This window comes from Macaca nemestrina, chromosome 7 (genome assembly GCF_043159975.1).
Source record: "Macaca nemestrina isolate mMacNem1 chromosome 7, mMacNem.hap1, whole genome shotgun sequence".
Classification (NCBI taxonomy): domain Eukaryota; kingdom Metazoa; phylum Chordata; class Mammalia; order Primates; family Cercopithecidae; genus Macaca; species Macaca nemestrina.
Genome location: NC_092131.1, coordinates 78575099 through 78600324, shown reverse-complemented (window position 1 = coordinate 78600324; position 25226 = coordinate 78575099). Strand labels below are relative to the sequence as shown.

The following is a 25226-nucleotide window of genomic DNA, read 5'->3' as shown; positions in this document are numbered from 1 at the left end:
ATTTCATTCCAGTTTTTCCTATCTTATTGTTTTCCTCTTTCTCCCAAATAATTTAGATATGTTAAATTATAGTAGTGGCCACCTTTGTAACTTAGAATAGTGCCTGGCACACAGTATGGAGGATATTAGATAATCTATGTGATAGTTACTAAAAACTTTAAGCTTTGATGGTTAAATTTTATGTTAAATGATACACATAAACACACATAACACCACTCATTTACTTTGGCAGAATCCCATCATGAACTCGGTGGATGTGAGAGCTCTTACGGCTCTCTTCACTTCTTTGTTCTCCTTATTCCTGGTGTTGTAGAAGTTTCATTATTCATATTCTTTTGCATAATTATAGTTAATTCAGACATGCTTGGTTTACAGGTCACATAAAACTTAAAATAAATAGGCAATATGTAGAGTAAGTTATATATAACTATTAACTGATAAATTCTAGGTTATAACCCTTACCTCCTATAGCCTGTAACCCCAAATCTTTAAACCTATACCCAAAGGAGAATTTAAGTATTAAAGAGATTCTCTTTTCCTACATTCCTTTATTCCACTTATTTATTTACTTTTTGAGACAGAGTCTGGCTCTGTTGCCCAAGCTGGAGTGCAGAGGCACTTGCACCCTCTACCTCCTGGGTTCAAGTGATTCTCCTGCCTCAGCCTATCAAGTAGCTGGGACTACAGGTGCGTGCCACCACGCCTGCCTAATTTCTGTTATTTTCAGTAGAGATGGGGTTTTCATGTTGGCCAGGCTGGTCTTGAACTCCTGTCCTCAGGTGATCTGCCTGCCTTGGTCTCCCAAAGTGCTGGGATTACAGGCATGAGCTACCATGTCCAGCCCCTACAATCCTTTAATTGCTTAAAATCGTGACACATATGTTAGTTGCATCTTTATTGTACACGACTTTGTTATAAAACTTTTTGTACTTCCCTGGAGTTTATAGTTGTTTCTTCTTTATTCCTGACAAAAGATACTTGTGCTTTTTTCTGTATTCTTACTATTTTCGTGGCAATCTGTACTAGAATATATTTGACATTTTGAACAAGTTACATGTCCTGATATTATATATCTGATAAAGATGATATAGATACAAAAATATTTTAGAAATGACAGAAATTTATAAATGATTTTATAAATTTTATAATGTATCTAACTTTGAATATCAGAAACTTAATTCAAAATTGTTTTAGAGTTCTAGGTTATTTCAGGGGATCTGGGCTCTAGAGCAGCAGTTTTGAAAGGGTAGTCCATGGACCATGGACTTCTTATGCTGTCAGTACAGAACAGCAGTTTAAGGGGGTAGAGCCTGGGAACTTCCATTTTTAACTAGCTCCTCTAATTAACTGCTGGCATGCTAAAGTTAAAAAATGTCTGCTATAGATCTATAGCTAGGCCATGACAGGTTGTTTAAAATAAGGCATTATCAAAGAGGCTCTTTGGCAAAATTATTAGAAATCTCCTGCCTTACAAATATTCTTGTTTTGAGTAATACCTCGTTTTTCCATTTTGAATTTTTAAGCTCCACACCCCTGCGACCTACTTCTTAAGTCATAGACTGAGTCTTGCTTGCAATTTTCTGAGGTTTTTAGCACTGTCTGGGATTTACCCTTATGACATACCAGACACTACACACATGAGGGATATCTTGATCTATTTCTTGTTCTTGTTTTTAAAAATATGATGAAAGGAGGGGCATGCTGGTAAATGATAAGGTGCAATTCTCCTTAGTTGTACCTGGTCATCTAAAAATATGTTAAAGTGATACTGAGCTGCCCTTTCCACAGATAAAGTAAATTTAAAGCGAATGTTTAAAAATAGGTACACAAGTTCTTTCAAGGAACCGAGAAAGGTAACAAAATGAATGTGTTGACCACTAAGCCTAACCCAGTATGAGATAAAGTTGGAGATGAGGCAAGGCCACGTCTAATTACTGATGGGTAGTGAGGGATATACTGGATGATAACGAATGACCACTGACACGGCCATAATGATGAAATGAAATATGGTAGAATATACAACATTGCCTTAGGATAGACTGAAATGTTCCCACACTCTTTCACCATGATGAGCTAGACTCTCCTTTTGTGCAACTGTTTGTAAACATATAATTCATGCTGGAATGTTTCATTTGTATGCATGCATTTTTATATAGTTATATATGCATAACTATATATATGATGTATGTATGTATTTTGTTATATATTGTTTATAATGTATTTATTTTATAATAATTTATATTACTTAACTATAGTAAGTTATACATAAATGCATTCAGTTATATATCTATACACAATTGTAGTTTTATATATATGAATGCTTACATTTATAAAAAACTAAATACATACATACAGATAGACAGAAGAAAAGATTGTAAAGTGACTGGGACATGGAAAATGATCAATATTTAAACTAATATAGACATGCCAATCACTGTGCTAAGCAGTTTCCAGCACAATCTCATTTAATACTTACAATAACCCAGTAAGGTAGGAATTAGCATCACCATATCAGAAAAGAAAACTGAGACCTAAGAGAACAAGTAATGTGGATGAGATCACCAAGATACTAAACGGTACAGCTCACAACTCAGTTCTTTATCACAGTGTGATCCTATTTCCCAGTACTTTTAGAAATTATTAAAATTTGTGTTACTACTCTAGCTCTCTGCCTGTGAAAGCATTTTAAAAATTTAATGTGACAGCATGGCTAAATCCATTAGAAAGATAATCAAGAGGATGCCAATATCCTGCATAAGAGCATCTGCATTGGAGCCAGCAGACAGGATTTGTACCCTGGCCCAACCCAGACAAGCTACTTAACCCTCTATGCCTGCATTACCTAATCTTCAAAATGCAAACAATAATAAAACAATCCTCTGAGTAAATACTCAAGGCTGGGGTGATTAAACAAATTCACATATGTAGTGTTTAGAATAGTGCCTGGCTACAGGGCAAATGCTGTAAAAGTGTGAGCTAGTCATATTTTTTCTTTCATCATTTAATTAATTTCACTATCTCCATTTTACTGGAAGCACGATTTGGTAAGTTTTCTTCAAATTTTCTCTCATTTTTCAAGTCATACCTTATTTTGCACCCAAAACATCTATTTTTATAAAGGACATCTGTTAATGCTTTTGTGATTGTTTTTAGCCTAGCATCTTTTCCCTGCAGGAACTTCCTTCCTCCACCTGGAGGTTGTCATCATCATCCATATGGCCAATCAGAGCCAGGCTCCTGGGGCTGCTGAATGATTGTTCCCTGGGTATTAAGGGAGTTAACCATAGCCAATCAGTGCCCCTTCCAGAGACCCTACAGCTATGGAGAGATGATCCCTCTTCCACTCTGATTCATGGACAATAAGCAGCACATAAGCTTGGAGCTGCTAGGGTATCATTGCTTTAAGAAGTCATCTTAAAGTAAAGCAGAGGTGAGAGATGGCGAAACAATAACACTTGAGCTTTAAGATCTAGCTGAATCAGAGGTTTACCTTTTGGACTTCCCAGTTGCATGAGCCAATAAAGTATCTTATTTGCCTAAGTTAGAGACAGGTTTCTGTTATGTAAACACAAGAGTCCTGTTAATTCATTGATAAAGTATTATCAGGCATATATCCAGAATGCCAGTACTCAGCTTATTAAATCATCTTAGCAGGAATAATTAATGAGCAAAATATTCTGTAGCTTCCTAAATATCAAGCCATAAGAAATTAGCACCCTTTTGGTATACAACAATGTATAGTGTAAAGAATGGAGACAAATTATAAATGATTTCCAGTCTAAGCCCTTGATTCCAAGGTCATGAAACCTCTCTGGGTTCTCTCTAATGCAGATACTAAAGCAAATCACTTATCAGAGGATTGCTGTGAGGATCAAGCAGTGCAAGGACTACTCAAGCACCCCAGTATATAGGTATCATATTGTATCAAGTCAACATCTAAAATAACAGAAAAAATTCATAATAAAGAAATTTGTAATTCTGACACATCTATGCAAGTTATTAAGATCTTACCTTACAACATTTTCTTTTGCTTTTTCATACCAGGAAAAAAAAAATACATTACAACTAGTAATATGTCCAAAGAACACTAAGGAATCCTGCACATCGTTTCTAAAATGATACAATCAATTTTTGGTTACCAGCCAGGGCAAGTGCTTAGTGTTCTGCTGTCTTCCTTCTGATGCAAATTCTTGGCTCACCCCACGCCTGCCTTTATAGATGCCTTTCATAACCTTTATCTTATTCAGTCTTTGTTAAAACCGCATTATGTAGGCGGGAATCATTTCCCATTTTACAGATGAGGAACTGAAGCCCAAAGAAGGTTAGTGATGACTACTCAGAATGGCAGACAGGACTCTCTATCTCAAACGACTCGACTGTTGACATTTTATCTTTGGCAAAATCATGGAGGTGCTTGGGTTTTTATTTCCCCGGATCTGGATTCTTAGTGTTTCTGGTGTGGTTTAAAGTATCCTGAGACTAAAAATTAATCTAATATCAGTTGTGACCACCTTGTGCCAGATACTATCAATAGTTTTGCTGGTGTGTTTGTCAGGTCCTACATGCTTAAAATTAAAATTATTTGGTCTCAACTCCATTATAACTTCTAATGATGGAATTATTTGTTCTCAATACGATAATGGGATAGAACCTGGGCCAATAACTACTTTTGTGACACCTTAACTGATATTATGATGTAATTTAACTAACTTTTCTCTATATTCAAGCATGAGTTCTATGCATACATCAGCAGCTAGATAACTTTTTTTGCCATCCAGAGCTTTAGTTCGCAAACAGTATAATGCCTGTGCCTCAAAGGCAAGAGTGAGCCATAAGGAGGTACTGAGTCATTTGGAAAAGTGAGGGTTCTATCTCCCATATGAGCTGGTCTCCATATCACTTCATCTGAGTGGTAGGAAATTTTTAGTGCTTAGACATTTCCATAGCCAAGTAAAATGTGTACTTCCTAGTCAAATATAAATGCCTTTTGAATTATCCTGTATAATTCCCTCTCGCTAAAATGCTATGTCTCTTTCTTTCTATTCTTCACTGACTGGCCTAAATTCTATCTCCTCTGAAAGTGGAGTCCTAACTGGTAAAGTCCACAGTGATTCTCCTTCCCCTGAACTTGGAGGCTCTGATTTTCCACCTAGGTAACAATTCAAGGAAATAAATTATTATTTTATCCAACATCACATAACTCGTCTCCCCAACTAACATTCAAGTTCTGTGAAGCACATCTGATGTTCTGTCCTCTACTTTCGTATTACCTACTGCGTACGTGTATTGTGGTTTCCCAACAAGTGTTTCCCGAGCCTTTGATATCTAGTCCTCTGGTGTCTATTACTAGTGATAGTTAAAAGTTCATAATTTGTAACTGTTCATTTCTGGCCTGATAGGTTTTGTCTTAATAGGCTATAGCTATATAGCAAGTCAAATTTTCAAAAAAGCAGAGAGAGGGGCATCATTTGTTCCACTACTCCAAGAAAAAGGGTTTAAAAACGTGAAGGTTATTTCCCCAACGCCCAATTCCTGTAGAACAGGAAAGTGTCTGATTGGCTTCAGTGGTATTCCAGATTTGCGTTCTGATAACAGGATCAACTTATTTTGCTGGATCTCTGAATGAGCAGTATCAGGCATAATGGTGAGCTCTATTTAGATGTAATGTTTCCTAACAAGGGTCACAAGGTTATTTGATAATTCTGTCTCCTGAGAAAGAAACATAATTACACTTTACTTTTCATCTTTGTTGAATTGTGAAAAATGTTTAATTATTCCTTTGGCAAACATGGTAGTTCTTTTGTAGGCCGCAGTTTCCTTTAAGATATATCCATCTACCTATGATTTACAACTAATTAGAGGATGTTAAAGGTTGTTGCTAATGGTAACTTAAAGCTCTGATAATGGATAGCTCTTGGCATTTAATATCAATAGCAGTCTAAGAACTTAATTTCTCCTAGGCAGTTTATACATTCTTTTCTCATTTCTATACCAACATATGCAGTAACAGACGTCACATAAGAGATGTTTACAAATGTACTAGCCTTTTTACATGGTGAACATCCGAACAAATAGAATGAACCTAGAATGAGATATTGCCGGTAAACTAGAAAAGAAGTAGGGCTACTAGTGAAAGGAAGTATGTTCAGACTACCTGGGTATGAATTGTGCCCCAGCTACTTACTAGCTTTGTATTTTGACCAGTGGTGTCACTTCTCTCTCTCTCTCTTTTTTTTTTTCTTTTTGAGACAGAGTCTTACTCTGTTGCCCAGGCTGGAGTGCAGTGGTACAATCTCGGCTCATTGCAACCTCCGCCTCCCGGGTTCAAGTGATTCTCTTGCCTCAGCCTCCTGAGTAGCTGGGACTACAGGTGTGTGCCACCATGCCCAGGTAATTTTTGTATTTTTAGTAGAGACAGGGTTTCACCATATTGCCCAGGCTGGTCTCAAACCTCTGACCTCATGATCCACACTTGAAATATAGCCACCATAGTAACACCTATCTTATGGAATTTTTATGAGAATTAAATACACTCCAACGTATGTTAACGGAGGAACTCATTTCCGAAGTACTGAATGAGTCACTTTTTCTGCCCTGTCAGCCCCTGCAATTTCTTTTAAACAATCTTTTTTCCTTTAAGAGGAAGGAAGTGATTATTAAGAATATAACTCTAAACAATGCAACATTGCCAAGGTAATCTATTCTAAAGAAATCATCAGAGATATATATAGGAATGATACATCAGGATGTTCTAATACTAAACATAAAGAAATAACCTAAAAATTCCAGGGGAATGGCCAGGTAAAATATTACACATATTTTAATGCCACAGAGAGAAAATCAGTAGACAAAGAACTTGGTATACTAATATATGTAATATGATCATTAAAATATCAATATCATAACATTCCTGTGTTGACAATAGTTGAAAAGTTTTTAACACAGAACTAGGCACATATAAGTAAGCCTTTACTAATGATTCATTATTACCATTATATTAAGGTATAAATATTTATAAGTTCTAATGAAATGAGCCAAAATACATTCTCTCTGGTTGTTCACTTACTTCTTAATATATATAACCCAATTTCTGTTATATGTACTTGTCCCACCCAAATTAATTCGTGTCTTTGTGTTTCCATTCTGGTGGGCACTTTACAATGAGCATTTATCAAGTTAACAATTTACAATTAAATTAATTTAAATTAATAACATAAATACATAAGGATTAGATCATTATCATTTTTGAATGGAAGATATTACCTTCATGAGAGATTTCTTTCCAGGGATTTGGTGGATACATGAAAGCTGCATTCTGAATTTGATCGTGTATGTCTTCATCTTCATTAAATGGGAATGTGCCACTTAGGCTTACATAGATGATGACCCCAACAGACCACATGTCGAGAGAGCGATTGTAGCCCTTGTTCCTAAGGACCTCAGGAGCCAGGTAAGCTGGGGTACCCACCACTGACCTCCGGAAAGACTTCTCTCCAATGATCCGGGCAAAACCAAAATCACAGAGTTTCACCTGTTGATAAAAGGATTTGCAGAAATACTCTGTTCGCAATTGTGTGTGTATCTTAGTTCATGTTCACCAGATACAACCATAATATTTTAAATACTTCACCTTTACATGAAATGATATGGATTTCTTAAAGTAATAGCTATTTTCTATTTTAGGTATTTGAAGACAGTGGTTTATGTAGTGATACAAAAGTATGTTTTCATTCACAAAAATATCATCTAAACAGTCTCCCTTGGCAGGGCGCAGTGGCTCATGCCTGTAATCCTAACTCTTTGGGAGGCTAAGGCAGGAGGATTGCTTGAGGACAGGAGTTCAAGGTCAGTCTAGGCAACATAGAGAGACCCCCATCTCTACAAAAAATTTAAAAATTAGCCTGGCATAGTGGTGTGTGGCTATAGTCCCAGCTATTTGGGAGGCTGAGGTGGGAGGATTGATTGAGCCTGCAAGGCAGAGGTTGCCGTGAGCTGAGACTGCACCACTGCACTCCAGCCAGGGGCAACAGAGTGCTCTGTCTGAAAATAAATAAATAAATAAATAAATAAATAAATAAATAAAATAAATAAAAAATAAAAATAAATGAAAAAAACAAAACAAAACAAAAAACAGTCTTCCTTCTCCAAAACCCGAGAGACAAATATGAAGAAGGTAAGTGTACTCAGAAGTGGGTAATATTGTATACAAGGCATGAAAGCATTATGCAAATCAGGGAAGTGATGACCTTCACTCAAGGGCTTATTATGAGTAGAAGATGAAGGATAAGTACAAAGATGTGTCATGTCATCCACAATAATCCTCAAAATTAGCTCTGCACGGGCACATATATAGGCAGGACCGGAAGGTGTTAGGGAAGCAAGGCAGGACAGTCATCTCAGTCAGGTCACTTTGGATCTATAATTCCCTGCAGAGAGCTGGTTTCCCACTCTCTAAGTTGAGGAAAGGAAAAAAGTTTTGCCCTTGTCCTTGAGAACAACAGTGAGGTTTAATACCTTGCCCATTAGTGAGCTGGTAACATCTCTGGGACTCTCAGGTGTTGTCACTCAGGCCACTTCTAGAAAAGCCAAAAGGCATAATGAGAAGGAACTTTTGTGTATAATTAGGCTGGCTTCACCAAAAAACCACAAGGCCATAGTCCCAAAGGTATAAGAAGGTAACAAATGGATAAAAATGAATAGAAAACACTTGCAACAAATAAAGGTTTTAAGGGAAAAATGGAATGTGACAAGATGCCACATGGAAGCCAGCGATGCTGTCAACTGGCTTTTTGCTGAGAGAGGCTTTTATACTTGCCTGAGGAAAAGGATCAGCTGATGCTAGCAACACATTTTCTGGTTTGAGGTCACAGTGAACGATATTTTTAAAATGAAGGTGCCGCAAAGCCACGAGTATCTATAAAGAAGAAAAATCACCAAAATAATTTCATTCCAGTTTATTAATTTCAAAATGTCTGCTACCAGTTAAAAGGCCAAGAAAAAAACTGACAATGAACATTCAAATTTCTTTATGTTAAAGACACTGAAATGAGCTAGATTAACATAGGTTTCTAAATAAATTTCAATGAAAAAATTATCCTATGATGGTATTCATACAGCAGCCAAGACAGATGTAGATAAAAGACCTATATCTAACAGGGACACCCATTCTTAAATATTCTCAAAGAATCAAAACTAAACCAATGTACATTTTAAATTTTCATGAGAAGTGTGAATACATGGACCTGCAAACATGTTACTAATTTGGTATACTGTAGAGTCTGATTAATATAGATATAAATCACATAATACCATAAAGCCACTACAACCTTTTCTAGTGTCGTTTAGACTGGAAGTAGGGACTAAACAACAAAGGCTAGAAAGCTGTGGTTAAACAGTGATCACACTTGATATTAAATATTGTATTTTTTCTGTCTCTAGTCTCTAATTTATTTCTTACCTGAGTAATTAAAAACTTCGTTATGTGCTCTGGCAACCTGCCCTTTTCACTTGACAAGATCATTTCCAGCATGTCTCCATGGAGTTTTTCCATAACAACAAACACTCTTTCAGGCGTCTCAAACATACACTCCAAATTTACAACACCAGGGTGATGAAGGTTCTATTAAAGATAAATAAAGCACTTGAAGAAAATGAGTTTTTTGATACTGTTTGGCAAGCTCGTTGATTATACAAAACTGTTCAAGCTTAGAGCTATAGAGAAACCCACACTTAAGATTTTTAACACCTCTACATTCCACATGTGCTGCCTTATATTTTTGAAATTCTAATGTCTCCAAAAAATACATCTTTACTTTCCATGCATAGTGAAATTATTTCCATGTGAAAAAATCCAAGTTCTAGCACAGTGAATTGCTAATTAGGTTTTAATTAGAATACCATATTGAGAAATCTATAATTTCTTAAGATCATCCCCAATATTAAACATACTGTCCTAACTAAGCTTACTAGGCTATTTCTATACAACTGGTAGAAATCTAATGTAGTAAAGATGAAATTTATACATGTAGTGCATCGGGCCATGCACTGATGAAGTACCTTAGTCAAAACCTTTTAGAAATGCTTTGCTACTGGTACTGGAGGCTGCAGTTTTTGACAGAAGCTTTTATACTAAGTGAAGATCATAAAAACGGCCAAAAAAAAAAAAAATTGAGCCTATGCTTTGTCTATGATACCATCCTACCTGCTTGGCTTTCAAGCATGAAACAAATATAGCTAATCCTTGAGAAACACAAATTTGAACTGCATGGGTCCACTTATATGTGGATATTTTTCAATAACCACAGTTGGCCTTCGGTATCTGTGGGTTCTGCATCCACAACCAAGTGAGGATTGAAAATACAGTGTTCACAGGATCCAAAAACCTGCGGATAAGGAAGACCAACTTTTCCCACAGGGAAGTTCTGCAGAGCCAAATGTGGGATGTCAGTATGCATGGATTTTGATATCTGGGGCGGGGGTTCTGGAACAAATCCCATGCCAATACCAAGGGACTACTGTATTTCCACAATAAAGTAATGATTAGTAATGGTAAGCAGCATTTTGCTTGACACATTAATTGCCACATGTGTCAAGTAAAATTACTCTTAGTATTAGATGATCCCTTGTAATAATGCTTAAATCTGAATGCTCTTCTGGGTCATCGACAAATGCCTTTGATCATTTGTCCTTTATCTTTTTTCTCCGCACAACAACAAATCCTAACATCACAAAAATAATTATATATTCCACTTCTATCCCAATGAGCAAGAGAAGAAAAAAATCATCGTGAACAAAAACTACCTAAACAAAAAAAGCAGGAACTAACTTAAATGTGCTAACAGCTGAAGAGAGAAAAAAATTAAATGCTTCTTTATTTTAGAAAAAAAATCTCAGTGAGTGATAAAATTGTACGTAAAATGAAATTTAAAACGTGAAATGGCTCACTGTTCAGAAACCTCACAGATGGATGCTGGGTGGTGAGCAGCAGAAGGGGCTGTGGGTGAGTCTACATTGTTGTAGTTGTCCTCTCGCTACCACTTGCAAGGAAAGCCTGGCATCAACTGGATATAGAACCAGGCTATGGCTAGCAGGAGATCTGATGATGGTAAGTTGTTTCTTAGAGAGTCCTTTTTCTACTTTGCCCATTTTGATCCCTGCCTCAGGCATCCGACGGGTCTCTTTGATTCTGATGCCTTGGGGTCAAATCATACAGCATAATAGAGCCATGGAATTGCAAGTTTATTATGAATGTGATCTGAGCAGATGCCTACACATCTACTTAATAGCCTTTAACCTCTAAAGGGCTAGAGTCATTGTTCTTTAAATCGTTGCACTGTTAACTGGTCAAATCTGGCAACTTCGGATAGACCTCACCTCCTGAGTTGCTCTCTCCTGGTCAGAGCTGAAGCACATGGAGAGAGCTGGGGTTCACAAAGCTCGTATTATCAACCCTCTTACTTTACTTTTCCTGACTACTTGCAAATAAGAGCAGATATCCAGATGGCTTTGAATATTATGGGAGGGCCAGTTGCTAAGGAGGAGACTAATATGACCATATACACTTGTTTGATAGGCACTATGGAACATGTGATAACATTGCTCATACTTGAACTTGTGCCCCAGGCTGTCTCATTTCCTTTTCTTTATATGCCTTTCCCTGTTAGAGAAGCCACACTAACTGCACAGACCACTGGCCTTTGAATTGTCAACGGTCTCAGCTGTCCTCTTTTAATCAATAATCATAGCATGAGCTTTAAGGATTACATGAGTTCTGCTAGAGTTCTGATTCTCCTAGGACAAGTCCACTATGAGATGTACAAAGTACACATTCCTCTTTGAGCATCTTCTTCATTCTTTTATTTTTCTATTTAATATAACTGTAAACACTTAAGCAGTGTTCTGGGGAGTCTGGCTTCCTTAAATGGCTAAGGTTTGCCATATGGGTGGGAAGCAGAAGCAATGAATAGGAAAGGAGCAGAGCAACAGAAGTAGACAGGAAGGGTAGGTGTACTCTGTGTGTGTGCAGAGGAAAAACTAGTAAGATGAACAAGAGATAAAGGTTAAGGGAGAGTGACCTCGGGGGCCCAGGGAGGGCAGGGAGCACAGGAGAGGTGTTGGAGCTGCACAGCCTGCTGCTTCTGCAGATCTTAGGTTCTGAAAGCTGGAGAAGAGGGGAGAGTCGTAATGACTGGGGAGCCCTCCTAATTAAATTATCGGAATGATGTGATTCCTTATGTTCCTCTACCCGTATTCCTCTTTTTTTCTTTGTTTTAAATGGAGTTTCACTCTTACTGCCCAGGTTGGAGTGCAATGGCAAATCTCGGCTCACCACAACTTCTGCCTGCCAGGTTCAAGCGACTCTCCTGCCTCAGCCTCCCGGGTAGCTGGGATTATAGGCATGTGCCACCGCGTCTGGCTAATTTTATATTTTTCGTAGAGATGGGGTTTCTCTATGTTGCTCAGGATGGTGTCTGACTCCTGACTTGAGGTGATCCACCCACCTTGGCCTCCCAAAGTGCTGGGATTACAGGCATGAGCCACTGCACCTGGCCAGTACATGAGTTCTTACAGACTAAAGTCCTTCACTCAATTTATTCCTTTTTCCTACTCTACGACATGACCGGAGGTGCCCCTGTACAGAGGGTAGAACTTTAATACCTGTTGATTTCCAGAATTGGGTATTTACAGAATGTTCTAAGTCAAAAGTAAGGGACAGATTAATGACAGTGTTTATTCACTGTCAACTATTTTGTGCTATGTTCACTGTCAGCTCTGAAGGGCTCTACAAATGTTCTCTAATAGCATCTTGATGTAAAGGATAAGGGAACATTTTGTTATTTCCCAATAATGGGCTTTGAATGTGGTTAGATATATAGATTTTTAAAAATACATATTCAATGAAACCACAGACTCAAGGCCAAGTATACACAACTGATAAAAAGAAGTCTTAGAAAACTTTAAATTCATTTCACTTGGTCCTTGCTCTTTTATGAGCATATTTATACTTTACAGTTTTCCCAAAGTACATATTGAATGACAGCTGAAAAATCTTCCCAGTAGCAAAGTGATTTTGCTTTATCTGAAGAGTTGATATACAACAAGTTTATTTTAACATTTATTGTATATGGTTGAGACAAGGTCATCATAGATACTTGCTTATGAACTCTATTTTTTCTTGCATTGAAACAAATGACCAAACTTGCTTTTATATTTGATAGTAACAAAAGAAAATAAAACAGAATACATAGATCATGACTTATTTAGTCAAACTTCTTATACTGCACTGATAAGAATATGTCATTAGCCTACAGAATACATTTGAAGACTGGAAATAAGAAAAAAGTTTTAGCTATTATTTCTCTATTTTCATGCGTAATTTTTTTTTAATACCTTAAGTACAACTTTAAGATAAGTTCAACCAAGGTGGTCCATGTGACTTTTCATGAACAGTTTTAATTTTTCATATAAATTATGAAATAGCCTTTAAAACATTTCCTCCTAATGTCCAAAGTAACAGAATTATTAATAATTTTAAAATGGCAAGAAGACTGCAACATCAACTATGGCATAGTAGTGTGCAAAGAGATTTTTGCCCAACTTCTCAGGCTTTCCACAGAAATGCAGATAAATTTCATGGCAGAGCAAGCTACTACAGGACTCTCTGGCCATCTGTTTGTTGCATTTAAGTAATTTAATTTTCAGGAAATGAAACATTTGGCCAAGTACAGGAAAAAATAGTGTCCATTCACACATAACAGATTGATGACATATCCACGGGGTGAATATAAGTTGTTTCGAAGCCTGGGAGGAAATATCATTTGTAGATAAAGACAAAAACTCTCCTGACCCAAGTTGCCTAGAAAATGTGTATATAATCAATGGAAATTAGTCACTGGAAGCAAAGACTTTTATAAAAGTAATATCTCAAGAAAATAAAGAATTGACTAATTCTACTTTTTTTGTGTATATCTAATTCTCATTTATATTTTTTGATTTGTATTAAAGGATATTCTTTAATATTGATATCTAAGTACTAATATTTTTTAAGTCTAACATTGTTGCTTTATTGTAAATCTAGAGTTTATAATTTATTCCATATATGTAGTTTCCACCTTCTATCTTTAGGATTATTCTACTCAAACATATGAGAGGTAGGATAGACGAGAATTAGATTCAACCTATCTTTTCAACAGGTCTTTAGGAGCAGTGCAGTCTTAATATGGGGACTTCTGACTAATTTTCTGTCAAAGAACAAACTGACTTAGTTCATAATGAGATAGAAAAACTAAATAAAAATGTGATGAGCCTAGGATCTAAATTCTAAATGGCATGCAAATCAGAAGGAAGAATATTCCATTACACAATGGAATGGGTGGGGGCATGAGGTACAGTACTGAAGCAGTGGCCTTGTTGACTCTCATTCCTGCCAGTTTGCCAGGGTCAAGAGAAGAGCATACCTTCTTATCCATTTTCTAATTACAGTCTCTTATAATTTATGCTTCATGTCATGGTCTTAGAAATCACAATACTTTAATACCTTATTAAAGGGAAATAGACTATACTTACCTGATAGAGACTAAAAAGTCATCTTGCAGAGAACAGACAATTATAAAAGTACTTGTTAAAGATGATACCCACATTGATATAGTAAGATCTCCTAAATTCCACAGTCTTATATTCAATTGTCTTTTGGGTATGTTCATTTAAATGAACGAGGTCCAACAATGAAATCAGTGTCTCTCCACCCAAACTTACTCTTCTAGTATTTCTTCAGTTGGTGAATGGTGAATCGCCTAGGTCAGCAACCTTGAGCTCATCCTAAATGCTAACTTCTCTTTCATTTCCAACAACCCACTGGTCTCTAAAACTAATAGAGCCCACTTCCTTCATCTCTCACACTGACGCCTTACCTTCATCCTCACCACTGCTGCCTGGTTTGAGCCCTCATCTCTTTTATAGGGATCCGCTATAGCATCCCAACTGATCTTGCCTTAGGTCTTGTTCTCCAACCCATTCTTCAAAAGCTGCCACTGTGATCTTCCCAAAGGCGATTCTGATGTTACCATCTTGCTTCAAGCCCACAAGTGAATCACCACCAACTTCTGGATAAGGTGCCTACCCTTAGTGAGGCATATGAAACACTTCAATGTCAGCTCCTTTTTCTCTTTCTGATGAAGTATTTCTCCAGCTTCTTCTCTTCTTCACCCAAATATCCACCCTTTTTGTTGCCACCCTAAAACCATTTTTATACCAAGCCACACTCTCTCCTTTCTATGTTTTCATACATACTACCCTTCAGCCTGAACACGAACATTTGTCTGGTGTGAATATTCAGCTGTCAGGTAGCTTTCATTGACTCTCCCAGTCTGTCTCGGATGTCTCTCTACTCTCACTCTTTGCTATAATCCCCTTTCGTAACACTTATCCTATCATATTTGATTATTGGTGGACCTATTTGTCTTACTTACAAGACTACAAGCTCCATAAGGGCTATAATTTATCATTTTGTATTCCCAGTCAGTATAAGTCTAGTGGACTGGTACATACTAAATATTCAACACAAGTTTGTTAAATTTGATTGAAAGATGAAGAGTCTCTACTTCTCCTTACTTTTCATTAAGTGAATAATATTCTTTAAGATTTCCATGGCTTTTAGATATGCTAGTACATGTTTGACATACTTAGTGACAGTATATTTTGCATCAAATATGATATATGGTGACAGCCTCTCTTCAGAAAAAAATACAGTACATGGCTTTTTAGTTGAGTTCTCTTAAATCTGTTAGTAGGAAATTTCAGGATTCTGAGGACAAATATGCTCATAAGTAATGATTTTTTTTTGGAGACAGATTCTCACTCTTGCTCAGGCTGGAGTGCAGTGGCACAGTCTCACTTCACCACAGCCTCCCCCTCCTGGGTTCAAGTGATTATCCTGCTTCAGTCTCCTGACTAGCTGGGATTACAGGTGCCTGCCACCACGTGTGGTTAATTTTTGTATTTTTGGTGGAGATGGGGTTTCACCATGTTAGTTAGGCTGGTCATGAACTCCTGACCTCAAGTGATCTGCGGGCCTCGGCCTCCCAAAGTGCTGGGATTACAGGCATGAGCCACCCTGCACCTGGCCAGTAATGACTTTTTTGATAAATACTAATAATATGGATGTGACTCTGAGAGATGCCACCACTGATGAGTTGCAACGATTTCCCTAGGACCAAGGATATGATAAAGACAGTCTCTTTCACTTTCTAGGTACAACCCCCTCAAAATCTACCAGTTTTGATCAGTGTTTTTTAAGATTTCAACATCTTTGATAGGAAGAAACATGATTTTCCTACTATCTAGGAGACTGGTATTTGTTTAATATCTGCTCTTAATAAGGAGATACTTTAGATTCAGATCATTCTCAAAAGCCACCAGGAAACAGTTATCAACAAGAGATAAGCAAAGTAGTAGCACAGTCAGGATATTCCCTTCCCTCCATGCCAACCCTCCTTTACATTGTGAAAACATTACTATGATTCCATCATTGTCCTGAGAATGAGAATAAAGAACTGAAAATGGGCTATTCAGATGATAATGGTCACTGTACCTCTTTTACTTCTTACTTAGAAAAGGTCTTTCAACTCCTCTTATTTTTTTATTTAACCCAGAACAGGTATGACTACAAGTAAAAGCCTGGAGACCTGGAGCTTAGTTTCAGGAGCAAGTTCTCTGAAGACAGATGGCCTGAGTTTGAATTCCAGCTCTGCCTCTTCCCAGCTTCTGCCTTCAGGTGAGTTATCTAAACTCTGAGGTGCTTCCAATTCTTATATAAAATAGGATGATAATAATGTGTCAACTCATAACATAGTCAGGTCTTATTAGTTAATGTAACAAAATACTTGGAATTGTGCCTGGCACATAGTAAGGGTTAGTTATTATTACTGGGTAAATATTATGGCATTTAAAAATGATTTGGGCCCAATGTCCCTCTTTAGCTTGATAACTGAGAGTTTACAGTAAGCCACAGAGAAGAAAACTTCCTTTAGCCTTTCACCCAACAGAGGCTGTATCAGATTAAGTATAAACTGCCACAGACTCGCACCTTCTAGTTAGTCAATCCCTGTCTTTCCCCTTACTGTGTGTGTGTTTTTTTAAACAACAAATTTATTAGCTCACAGTTCTGTAGGTCAGAAGTTTGGTGAGCTCAGCTGTTTTGACTGGTCTGGGTTTCATAGACAGAAATCAAGTTGTTGGCAAGCTGCTCTCTTATCTGGAGGCTCTGAGGGGGGAGAACCACTTCCAAGCTCACTCAGGTTGTTGACAGAGTCCAGTTATTTGGGCTGCAGGGGTGAGGTCCCTGTTTCCTTGCTGGCTGTGAGCCAAGTGTCTGTCTCAGCTCCTTGAAGCTGCCTGAATTCCTCGTGATGTTGCTCCCCACATCTAACCAGCTACTGTGCGTGGAGTCCTTCACACACTTCGAATCTTTGTGACTACTGCGTCTCTTCTGCCTCCAGTGGGAGAAGGTGCTCTGCTTTTACGGGCTCATGTGATGAGATTGATCACACCTGAATAATCCAAATGACTCTTCCTATTATAAGGTCTGCAACTTTAATTATACCTGTAAAGCTCCTTTTGCCACCTCAGGTAACATATTTATTGGTGCCAGAGATTAAGGTGCAGACATCTTTGGCGGTGCGGGGGTGGGTGGGAGAGCATTCTGCCTACCACGCCATACAAAGTCTCCACGATTTGGTCTGCCTAACACATTCCTCAATTCTAGGGCAGGAGTCTTTGTCCTTTGGAACTGAGGGAAAGAGTTCACAAACAACTGTAATAAGATTTATTTATTAGTTATATTATTTATAAATGAACACGTTCAAATATACTCAAAAGTAAAGTGAACACTAGAAAGACATCCATGTATCTGCCAATCTGGATGCATCCATTTTGCCAATCTGGATGCATCTACTTTTTCACACCTTGCTTTTTTTCTTTTGATGTATCTTCAGATGGAAGACAGTAACTTTATTTGTGAAGACGTAAAAGGCTTCATATTTTATTGGAAATTGTAATCATTTCAAATAATACAAATTAAAGAACAAAAGGATACCAGTAAAACAAAACAAAAAGAATATTCATACTTAATCCTCATTTAGTGAAAGAAAAATAAACTTTCAGGTATTAAAATCTTGCCCAACTTACATATTACCATTATAGTTCATTAATACTTTATACTAACATAAAAATCTTTTATTTTATTCTTATGCAGTTATGTAAGGGAAAGATGAATGAAAGGGAATGGGAAAAGTAGGCTGCTTTTTCTCAGATAATTAAAAATATGAAGCCCAAATTATACATTTTTCTCAAGGATGGTTACTTTTCTCCCTTTTTTCTTGTTGCTAACCCTAAGGTATTTTCAGGATACTATGTAACTTACTTATGAAGATGTTTTACTATAATAACATAATTATTTCCCATCATGGGGTACCTTGCTGTGTTTTCAGAGCTCAGTAATGGCAGAGGTGCTTCTACTCTGAGGTCAATTAAGGGAAAGGCTGTGTGTTGTATCACATGGAAGTTCTCCTGGTCTAAAGTGAGAACAGAGGTCATTTGGTTATTGCCTATGAACACGTCCCCGTTTCATCTTTGGCTGGCAAAAAGTTTACAATTAAAACAGGATTATTCTTCATTAATCATCTTTTCGGGGGTAGCATGGTTTTGAGAAATTTCATCTACAGTATTTTAGAAATTCACATTGATATTAACTTAGAACAAATTATGTTAATACGTACTGTCAGAGGAATAAATGCACACGACATGACTTCAACAAGACCAAATAGAACAATCTACCCTCTTGTGAACAGGTGTCACTGGTTGACTGTTATATCAATGAGGTCATGATCAAATTTAACTCACTGGACTCTGAGAATTCAGAAATTCTCACATCACTCCTATTGAGAACAGTTTGCTCAAACCATCCATTGGAACTAGAGTATAATTCTACTTTTGTTGTGCCACTAATTAGCAGAGATTTATCCTGGTTTAATATAGTTCAAAATTTTGTAGAAAAAATAGTAAGTTGAAGCATCTCCATTAACTGTCAATGACAACATATATATTGTGCCCTCGTATCTAGAAAGGGAGTCAACTTTGAGGTGGCTAGCTTATAATGCACAAAGTATGATTACAATGCTTTCATCCTAAATTAGTTGTAGTATTGTGCATTCTGTTAAGTAAAATTGGCCCCAAGTGCTCGGGAGAGGTGAGGACCAATTCAATGTTTGCACAGCAAAATAAATCACTTGAGGACTAATCTGTGTGTGGGTGCGCATATATATACACACATATATATTTTTTAAAATTTTTTGAGGCAGAGTCTTGCTCTGTCAGCCAGGCTAGAGTTTAGTGTTGTGATCTCCACTCACTGCAACCTCCGCCTCCTAGACTCAAGGAATTCTCCCACTTTAGCCTCCCAAGTAGCTGGGACTACAAGTGAGCACTGCCACACCCAGGTTTTTTGTTTTTTGTTTTTTTTGATTTTTTGTTTTTTTGTATTTTTAGTAGAGACAGTGTTTCACTATGTTACCCAGGCTGGTCTCCAACTCCTGGCCTCAAGTGATCCATCTGCCTCAGCCTCCCAAAACGCTGAAATTATAGGCATAAGCCACTATGCCCGGCCAACATCCATGTATATTCAAAAACCTATCCACACACCTCACAGTCATTCTTCATTTCATACATTCTAGAAATGATTCAATCTAGATTTAGATCCAGGATTGCTGCAGACACATGATAAATATAATGAGTCCTCTCTTTTCCCTATAAAAGGAGAAGTAGCTAAATGTAGAGGGGTGAGAGGAGTATGCAGAAAGCAACACTTATAAATACTCTTTCATCATCTTTCATTTTTTCTAGCCTTTTTTGACTTTTCCACATAGAAATAGTATAAAAATATTTGACATTTTCTACCCATCACCAGGCATCCTTCAGAAAAGATGAATGGAAAATTTTAAAAACAAAACCAATCAAGAAAATGAGAAAAAAGCCACAGACTGGGAGAAAATATTCGAAAAAGACACAAATATCTTTGTGATATAGAACTATTATCTAAAATATACAAAGAACTACTAAAACACAACAAGAAAACAAACAGCCAGATTAAAAAATGGGCCAAAAACCTTAACAGACCCCCCTCACCAAAGAAGCTATACAGATGGAAAATAAGTACATGAAAAGTTGCTCAGTATCAGATGTCATCAGGGAAATGCAAAATAAAATACCAGTAAGATACTATTATACACCTATTAGAATTGCCAAAATCTGGAACTCCAACAAGGCCCAATGCTGGCAAGGATGTGGAGTAACAAGAACTTTAATTCATTGCTGGTGGGAATATAAAATGGTACAGCAACTTTGGGAGACAATTTAGTAGTTTCCTACAAAACCAAACATATACTTAATATACTATCATACTTCTGGGTATTTACCCAAAGAAGTTTAAAACTTACATTCACACAGAAACCTGCAGAGATAATTGCCAAAACCTGGAAGCAACCAAGATGTCTTTCAGTAGGTGAATGAACAAACTGTGGTACATCCAGGGAATATTATTCAGTGCTAAAAGGAACTGAACTCTCGAACCATGAAAAAATATGGGGGAAACTCAAATGTATATTACTAAGTGAAAGAAAGCAACCTGAAAAGGCCACATACTATGTGATTACAGCTATGTGACATTCTGGAAAGACAAAAAGAGAAAACTATGCTGACAATAGAAAGATCAGTGGCTGACAGGGGTTGGGCTAAAGGATGGTTGAATATGTGAAGCACAGACGACTTTTAAGGCAAGGAAAATACTCTGTACGATACTATATGATGGATATATGTAATTATACATTTGTCCAAACCCATGGAAAGTTCAACATCAAGAGTAAACCATGATGTAAACTATGGACTTTAGGTAATTATGATTTGTTAAGGTGGGTTCATCCACTGTAACAAATGTACCACTGTGGTGGGGGAGATTCATAGGGGGGAAGGTATACATGTGTGGGGGCAAGGTGTATATGGGAAATCACTGTATCTTCCTCTTAATTTTGCTGTGACATTAAAATTGCTCTAAAAAATAAAGTCTTTTAAAAATATCACTTTAAATAAAAGAAACAATAAAACCCCAGTGAAATCTAGATGCTCTAAGCCCATCATCTGGACTCATACACTGAGGAATCATTGGCATTAATGCCTGTAGATGCTTGAATTCGATACTGTAATTTTCGGGGTGGGGGGAGTGAGAACTCAAGAAAGATTCACATAGCAAGGATCTTGTATGCATGCATCCCAGTTCCCACCTTCTAACTCCCAACCAAGGTCAAAAGAGTGTAATGTTGGAAAATCAGCAAAAAAAAAAAAAAAAAAAAAAAAAAGGCCACAAAAGCAGAAAATTAATGACTAATTCATTTCTAAAAATTTGGTGTTAATAAACATTCCATTCTTCAAGTATGACCCCCTTCCCTTCATATCATTATTGGGTTTGTGTTTAGGAGACACAGAATATTAAAAGTGTGAATTATTACCAAAAAATAAAAACCACTGGAATCTACATGAAGCTGTTTAATTGTTTACAAAAATTGAAAAATGGAGCAAATATTTGGATTTTTCTTCTACTTGGCATGAAATGTCTGGATATGAAGACACCTATGGAAAACTTTTTATTTCCTGTTAATCTACCTGGCTGGAAACAGTAACACAAAAATCCAATCTAGGCTTGGCATTAGATTTTAAGTGTAATTTTTGACAAATCCTATTACTGTAGTATAGCTTCTACATTTAGATGTCAGCACACCAAAAAGCATAACATTCCATGATGTGTTAAATAATGTGTGCAGACACATAATCCTTCAGATGTATTATATACCAGATAATGGTAACTAAAGTGAGCATGTAGGGTCTACTGGACAAGGTTAGATGACAGAATAGTATGTGCAAAAAGTCAAATGGTAATACCTTACATCTGTATAAGCTTCTGTGGCAAAATGAGTTTAACTAACATATTCTTAAAGTTAAACAAGTTTCCAATTATGGGATTTCTCAGAATTGTTAATAAGTAAAAGGCTATGTTTACTTCTAAGACACGAGTCTTAGAACATTTTCCATACACAACATATACAACATTTTCCAAATTTTCTTGATGAAAAAATGTGCTTTCGCCCCTTCTATGAAGGAGCTCAAAAGACTAGTGTTCTTTGAAAGATATACTGGGAAATAATGATTTTTGAAATGTTTTATATAGGATTTAATTTAGTCCTCAAAAACTCCTATGAAGGAAATAGACCAAGTCAGCATGATTTCCAATGCACAGTTAAGGAAACCAAGGTTGAAAGAGATTTACTAAAAAACGGAAAATTTTTACTTGAAACCTAGCCTTTTGACACTTAACTTTTCACTATGACTTAACTTCTAACAGAATATCTATCTGGAAAATTTTCTAAATTAATTTTCTTTTTCTTATAATAGATAGTTGTTTTTCTCTATTTTAGACATATATATATATATATATATATATATATATATATATATATAACCTATACACTTTATTTTTGGAACATGCAAAAGACTGTAAGATTTCCTTAGAGCTCCAAAACATGTCTTGCCTATAGAAACAGTTTCATAAAAATCCTTCATGTAATAAAATGCAAGGAATGAAATATTTGAAGAAATATAGTACAAATTAGATGAAACAACAGAAATATAAACCAACATCTCAATACACACTGAAAGAGAAAGCATCCACATTTTGCACATTTTCCTCTAGAGAAATAATTGATTTCTTTGTGATTTAAAAAGAAGTCTCTAGTTTCCAAAAATTTTCATTTTCCCGTGCAGACTTAGCAAGATTATTCTCTGGTTTTCTGTCATAATTATCTCCTCTCTACTTACTCCTGATCATCCAGAAGATATATATTTAATCTTGTTCCATGAAGACAAGTTACTATGTTTTTTAGACAAAAAAAAGAATGATGGTAAGAAATGCTCTATTCTTTTATTGCCATGCCCTGCAAATCTGTATCCCCTGGTTCCCTCAGCTGTGGCTACATATTTCATTCAACAAATATTTCCTGAGTGCCTACCAGGGGCCAGCATTATGCTAAGGCATGTTCAGCTCCATCCCACTTAAAATTTTTTCTTGCCTTTAAACTTTCTTCTCTGTAATACATAAACCCAAAACACTGATCTGATCATAACAATTTCTTTTTGAAAACTTTTCAATAATTCATCATTGCCCAGGCATAATAAAATCCAACTGACTTGGTAACATATCAAAGGTTCTCCACGAACTCACACTAAGCCCATTTCCTCGTCTCATTGCAGGCTTTGTCCCACTAAAGCAGTCTCCAAACTAAGGAAGGCATACTCTGGGAGAGAAAAAGGAGTTTTTACGAGATATGTGAGCACAGAGATGGTTTTAAGAAAATCTGTTTTGTTTACGTTTGTATCCCTACTATGTGGAACACGCTGGCCATTCAATAATTATACTTTGAATGAACACATGCATGAACGAATCCTAACAGTCCACACATACTCTTCTAATACAGATCTGTCTAAGACTATCCTGTGGTCTGAAAATTTTCCATCCCGAAGTTTGCTTTCATGATGATTTTTCTCCAGTTTTCTAAAAGGAAGGCATGGATGTCATATATTCCAAATATTACTAGGGTGCTTTGCCATGGGGAGAAAAATACTTTCTTCCATGGGGAGAACAATAATGGGAAAATTTGAAATACTGTGTTGGTATGAAGTAAATGACCCTAATGAATTAGAAATCAATTCTTTTGCAACTTAGTTTCTAATTCAGGCTTTCAACAATAGTAAAGAAGGATTTAATGGATTTATAAACAGAGGGAGGATTAAAATGAACTTCTGAAGATAAATATAAATCACTGAGGTTTTTCTTTTTTTTACAACTCAGCTCCTATATTTTAAAAAAAGGAATAAAATTATTTCTGAACCCTGTCTCATTTGAGTAACAAGTAATGTTCACTCACCAATTTATGAACTAAATTTAAATCAATTTCATTAAATAATGCATTTCCAGTGATATTTTAATTTTTATGTTATACAAGCATAAAGATTTATAGAATATTTATCTTGCTGAATAATATCTATATAGTTATATAAGTAATAAGTGACAAGAGTTATGATAATAAATTAATCATGGAGAATATTTTAAACATTTAAAATGTTGCCGTCAAGAAATTTAAAAATACGCACATGTACTTTTGTTTTTGAGACACAGTCTCTCTTTGTCGCCCAGGCTGGAGTGCAGTGGCATGATCTTGACTCACTGCAATCTCCGCCTCCAAGGTTCTCCTGCCTCAGCCTCCTGAGTAGATGGGACTACAGGCATGTGGCAACACGCCCAGTTACTTTTTTTTTTTTGTATTTTTAGTAGAGACAGGGTTTGCCATGTTGCCCAGGCTGGTCTTGAGCTCCTGAGCTCAGGCAATCTGCCCGCCTCAGCCTCCCAAAGTGCTTGGATTACAGGCCGGAGCCACCGTACCCAGCCGATATACACAAAATTTTATTGCAAAGAATGAAAAGTAGGGCAAGAAAAGACTTTAAAGTATAAAAACTCATTAAATTGAAATATAATTCTGTGGAGAAAGTGGAATAGGTTCAAGGAAAACAAGGAATGTTGCAAAATGTACTGTTGTTAAAGAAAAGCCTATTCACGTATTTTAAAAAATAGTTGATAAAGGGTATCAAACGTCTATAATATTTATATTATAATGGGTACATTTAAAGGAGTGATATGACAGCTTTATTGTGGAATACCAATATTTTCCATCCACTAGAAAATTAAAACAATTTTTGACAAAATAGTTCTAGATGCCAACTTAAAAATACACAAGGAGGTACAAAGTTTTCAGAATTCTTTTTGAGAGCACATGAAGAAAAATGTTTGAAGATCACTCTTATAAAATAATCCAAAGTTTTCCGCTCAGCTTTTCAAAACTGTTTATGTTGCTGAGGTGGTTGCTTGGCCCTAATGACCCTTTCCACTGTTTCTCTGCCTATGAAAACCGCATGAATCTTTCCAGGTTTTGCCAATGCCAGGCTTCTCTTCAAAGCTCTCCCTGAATCTGTGGTAATCCATGACTTCTTCCCCTGTGCTTCCACAGCGATTCTGACTTCTAACTACTTGTATCTGACTGCCCAGAGTATCAACATTTTAAAGGGTTTTATTA

The 25226-nt window shown here is 36.5% G+C and overlaps 1 protein-coding gene across 3 annotated transcripts in view; it reads right to left on the bottom strand.

Moving 5' to 3' along the window:
* LOC105477914 (protein kinase D1) overlaps positions 1 to 25226 on the bottom strand; it is a 373044-nt gene that overhangs the window by 13904 nt on the left and 333914 nt on the right. For all 3 annotated transcript variants that reach the window (XM_011734785.3, XM_011734786.3, XM_071100376.1), the window contains 3 exons: positions 9458 to 9619; positions 8816 to 8914; positions 7264 to 7531 (listed from right to left, as the gene is read on the bottom strand). In XM_011734785.3, coding sequence (XP_011733087.2) covers positions 7264 to 7531; positions 8816 to 8914; positions 9458 to 9619 — 529 coding nt within the window. The remainder of the gene's footprint in view (positions 1 to 7263; positions 7532 to 8815; positions 8915 to 9457; positions 9620 to 25226) is intronic.